We start from the raw sequence: 4,645 nt of genomic DNA, 5'->3' as shown, positions 1-4,645 counted from the left end.
GCTGCCGCCGCGCTTGTCCCCGCAATTGGTTGCAGCTCCTGGCAGGAGCCGAGAGGCTCCTCTCCTCCAGCATACCTGTTGCAGGCAGGCACAGGCACCGAGAGGAGCTTTTTGGGGTGCAAAGCGGCATTTTGGGGGGGGGTCTCGGGAGGGCGATGCACATGAGTGGCGTGTTCCTGTCATTGGTGTGCGTGGGTGTCATGGCGTACCCGGTGCAGCACCAACACGGAGGTGAGATGAGATGCGCGGGGGCCTCGTGACGCGGTGCATCCTGCAGCTGCTTCAGCCTGCACCTCGCTGGTGTTGCCTGCACGGGGGTCCTGAGCCCCTGAAATGCTGCCAGCACTGCGGTGCTGCATGCCATTTAAATGTGCCGCGATGCGTTGGCATGATGCGGTTTGGGCTGGTGGGTCCTGTCCCTGCTCCTGCTCGACTCCACTGGCACAGACCTGGGGCTGAGCCCCACTGGGCAGCGGGAAGCTCTTTGGGAAGAGGGGGAAAAGGGGGTCCCAGTTTGTGGATCTGGGTGTTCCCCCCTCCCTGCTTGCTGTGCTACCAGCAGCCAGGAGGGCACCAGCCATTCTGGGGCAGGATGAGAGAAATAAGTGGATTTGCAGGAATTTTGTGCCCTCCTGCAGCGACTGTCAATGTCAGGTTTTCCCTGCCCAGGGCAGAAGCCACACATGTCCCTTCTTGCTCCCTGCTGTCCCCAAACCCATCATGGTAACTGGTGAGACCCCTGTGTGCATCCCAGGGTTGAGCCCTGGAAACCCTGGGGAGGGGAAAGCCCCGAGGAGGGACAGGGCTGGGATGCTGTGTGCCAGCCTGGCTGTGCCCTCCCTGCTGCAGGCGGGTGGTGGCACCTACCATGAGAGGGCACCCCTGCCCTCTGCAAGCCCTGCGTGCACCCTGTGTGCTCCCTGCATGCACCCCATACCTACCCTGCGTGCACCCCGTGTTTTCCCTGCATGCCCTGTGCATGTCCTGTGTGCACCGTGTGCTCTGTGCATACCCTGCATACACCCTGTGCAAGCCCTGTGCATACCCTGTACGTACCCTGCGTGCACCCTGTGCATGCCCTGTACATGCCCTGTACATGCCCTGCGTACACCCTGTGCATGCCCCGTGCCTACCCTGCATGCTCCCCGCATGCCCTGTGCATGCCCTGCGTGCACCCCTTGCATACCTGCATGCTCCCTGCATGTCCTGCACGTGCCCTGTGTGCACCCTCTGCCCTGTGCATACCCTGCGTGCACTCTCCATGCTCTGTGCATGCTTTTGTGCACCCTGTGCCTGCCCAGTGTGCCCAACTCTCTGCAGCAGGGCTGGGGGGGCCTCTGGGAGCCCCCCCATCTCTGCTCCTCTTGCAGCAAGAGCCAGGGCCTGGGGCAGCTGAGCAGGAATCGGGGGTCAGCCCTGGTGCCCTGTTCCCTGAGGAACAGCCCTGCACTGATGTTTCACTGCAGCGTTTCACGCACCCGCAGTGCCCGGCTGTTTCTGCCCTATGCGTGTTGTGGGGTGGCAGACGTGGCATCGCCAGGGGAAGTTTCAGCTGCTGAACGAAACAGGGGTGCTGTGTTTTTTAGCTGCTGAAAGGGAACTTGGCAATAAAGCTGGTTAATGCAGGTGAGCGACATAGCCCAGGCACAGCCAACAAACCACAAGCGGCACAGCCTTGGTTTTCCCTGTGCCGATTCATGCAGCGAGAGGCTCAGAGTGACCTGGGAGCTGCTCTTCCTGGTTTTCCAGCTTTTTGTTTCCTTTTCCAGCCACATAATATTCATCCTCCTGAAGCGTTGGCTGTTGCAGCTGCATCTGCCCGAGGCAGCACCAACGCAGCCCGGTTCCCCCAGGCCTGACAGTGACACACATGGGCACGGGCAGGGCTGTCCCCTAGGTCCTGTGAGAATGGGGACAGGCCTTTCCCTGAGCACACTGGGGAGCTGGAGCCAGGCTGTCCCCATCCCGGCCGCCAGACTGTCCCCACCCTGGGCGTAAGACTGTCCCCGTGAGGCACCAGGGTGTCCCCTCTGGGGCATGGAGCTGTCCCACTCAGTCTCATGCCCGCTCCCCTGCCCATTGGGAGAGCCTGGCCCCCTGCCAGCACCTTGGCATCACGGCACTCACCCATCGGGCACGGTGCTGATGGCCCAGCCCCAAACCTGGCACTACGTGGCTGTGGCGCTGCTTTGCAAATCACTTTGGGTGTGGAAATAACAGGGTGCAAAGGGCCGGGGAAATCCAAGGCTCATGGGGTGCTCCGGCTCCTGCCAAGGATGGGAGGCTGCGCAGCAGTTTGGGGAGCCAGGGGACACAGGGACATGGGGACAGCGGCTCTTCATGCACTTGTTTAAAGCAAGAGTGTCACCCTTTTAAACTGGTTTTTGGCTTGTGTGGCTCTGAGTCACGGGGTGGCTGCATGGCCTTTGTGCCTAGCTCCAGGGAGAATTGGGGTTTATTTCCAAACACTGGGAGTGAGGACAGATTCCAGAGGTGCTGTAATTGTTATAACATTGAATTACCTGGGAGCTGAACTGCCGGTACCACCTCGCCTTTGTACGTCTTGATTTACCCTGCAGGGCTTCCCACTGGGACAGCCTGAATATGGCAGCGGTGGGGCAGAGGTAGCAGGGACGGGGACAGGGACGTCTCCTGCCTTTGAAGTTGAGTTTAATTCTGTTAAAAGGAGATTAGTGAGCATCAGAGCTGGACTCTGCTTGGAGAGCCGGAGGACAGCAGCTCTGCTCCTGCTCCACGTGGTCACCCCGTGGGTGGGCACCCCCAGGCTGGGGTGGGGGTCCTGCCCATGTCCCGCACCGCAGGAGCACCCGGCCCTTTGTGGGTCCCCAGCATACACTGTGCTAGGGCGTGGGCTGGGGCAGCCACCCATGGAATGCCCAGCCAGCCCCTGCGGATACGCGATGGCCCTTGCTGCATGGAGCACCTTGACCCCCTCCCCAAAGCGGCCACATTCTGCCAAGCGCTGGGCAGAAATGGCCCCTCAGCTGGAGCGGGGGTTCCCACTAGATCCTGGACAGCCGCAGATGAGCCCTGTTCTGGGGTGGCTCCAGCCCCCTTGGGCCATACAGGACAATTTGGGGTGAAAACCAGCGTTCAGGTGTCCCCTGCCTGCTATTGAAATGGCCTCGCTGCCCGCAGTGGGTCTGTGATTCACCGAGCTGCCCCTCGCACCCCATGGCAGTGGGGCATCTTCCCCGCTCCAGCTTGTGTGCCCCCTCGCTCAGGGCCATTGTGTGGCCCCAGGTGCAGGGACACGGGCAGGTCTGGAGCAGCGGGTGCCGGCAGCCTGAGGGCTGCTGCGGGGCTCTGCAGGACCCACTGGCTCTGGCATGGGGGTGGCTGTGGCCACTGTTGCTCCTGCAGCCTCCGATGTTTGTGGGGTGAAAATCTTCCCAAAAGCAGTGAGGACACGTGCAGATCCTAGGTCTCGGATTCGGGACCACCGGTGTACTGGAGGGCTGCGCCCAAGTGGACTGGGACACCAAACCACCCGCATTTGCTCGTGCAGGGCCATGGGCCTCTCCTCAGGGGGATCCTGGGTCTGGCCTGGGGCCTGGGTGCGCAGCTGTGTTCCGGGGTGCCTGTCTCACACTCACTCTCTCCTGGCACAGGGCGGACATCCATTCCCAGCTTGGAGCAAGAAATCGATTTTCTGGCGGATGTGCTGGCCAGGCAAGAGGCTCCTCGCCCCCACCCACTGTGGGACGGCAAGCCCAGGAGTAAGTGCCTGCTCCCCCACTCCCACCACTTCCTGCAGCGGTGCCGGGGACACCACCCTCCCCACCTCCACCACCACTGCAGTCCAGAAGTACCCCGTGGAGGCATCCCCCATCCCTTCAAATGATGACGTGGTGCTCGGTGAGACCCTGGGGACAGGCAGCTCACGGGAAGGGGCTTCATGTCCTTGCTGGGGAAGCGTGGGCTGGTGGCACCATGCCACCGGGCTCATCCGCTGTCCCTCTATGTCCTGCTCCACCTCTGCAGGGCTGATCGTGGTGTGCACGGTGGCCGGGATCTCAGCGCTGATCGTGGCTGCAGTCTGCTGGTGCAGGTGATCCAGGGATGCTGGTGCCAGCCTCAGTGTCCTTGTGCCCACAGGAGCTTGTTCCTGCGCTTCCTGGGCGTGTGGGGGGTTGGAGGAGAGGCAATAGCTGTCCTTGCTGTCCTCCCACGGGTTCAGTGTCTGCTGGTCAGGGCTGGAGGACAGTGGTGGGACACCCTGGTGCCATGCACGGACTCCTGGGAGCGGGTGGCACCTGATTTGGGCATCACTGCGGTGCTGGGTGCTGACACCCCCAGCATGTCAGTGCCTCGTGCCCAGGCCCTGCGGGGTGGAGGTGGATGTGCCACCTGTAGCAGTGAACAGGGATGTGGGTGGGAGGGCTGAGCCCCCTGGGGTCGCTGGCTCCCGCGTGGAGTCATCCGGTGGCTCCTGCTGAGCACTCCCTTCTCCCCGGCAGGCTGCAGAAGGAGGTCAGGCTGGCGCAGAAAGCAGACTACTCGGCACAGCGAGCAGCCAGCCCCCCGCCTTATGACAAGATCTCGGTAAGGCGCCCACGTCCCTCCTTGCAGGATGCTTGGCGCTGGGGCCAGGCACGTGCTCTGCTTGAGGGGCTTCTGACAC

General features: G+C 62.4%; 1 protein-coding gene across 1 annotated transcript in view; it reads left to right on the top strand.

Annotated features, from left to right (window-relative positions):
- Window positions 1-4,645, top strand: part of NPDC1 (neural proliferation, differentiation and control 1) — a 9,557-nt gene that overhangs the window by 3,227 nt on the left and 1,685 nt on the right. Inside the window, 4 exon segments of the mRNA XM_035891867.1 lie at window positions 3,633-3,780; window positions 3,782-3,879; window positions 4,006-4,072; window positions 4,482-4,634. Of these exon segments, the coding sequence (XP_035747760.1) occupies window positions 3,633-3,780; window positions 3,782-3,879; window positions 4,006-4,072; window positions 4,482-4,634 (466 nt within the window).

The sequence above is a fragment of the Egretta garzetta genome, unplaced genomic scaffold (genome assembly GCF_000687185.1).
Source record: "Egretta garzetta isolate BGI_Z169 unplaced genomic scaffold, ASM68718v1 scaffold143, whole genome shotgun sequence".
Lineage (NCBI taxonomy): Eukaryota > Metazoa > Chordata > Aves > Pelecaniformes > Ardeidae > Egretta > Egretta garzetta.
The sequence above is the reverse complement of the archived record's forward strand: the minus strand, read 5'-3'. Positions and strand labels throughout refer to the sequence as shown.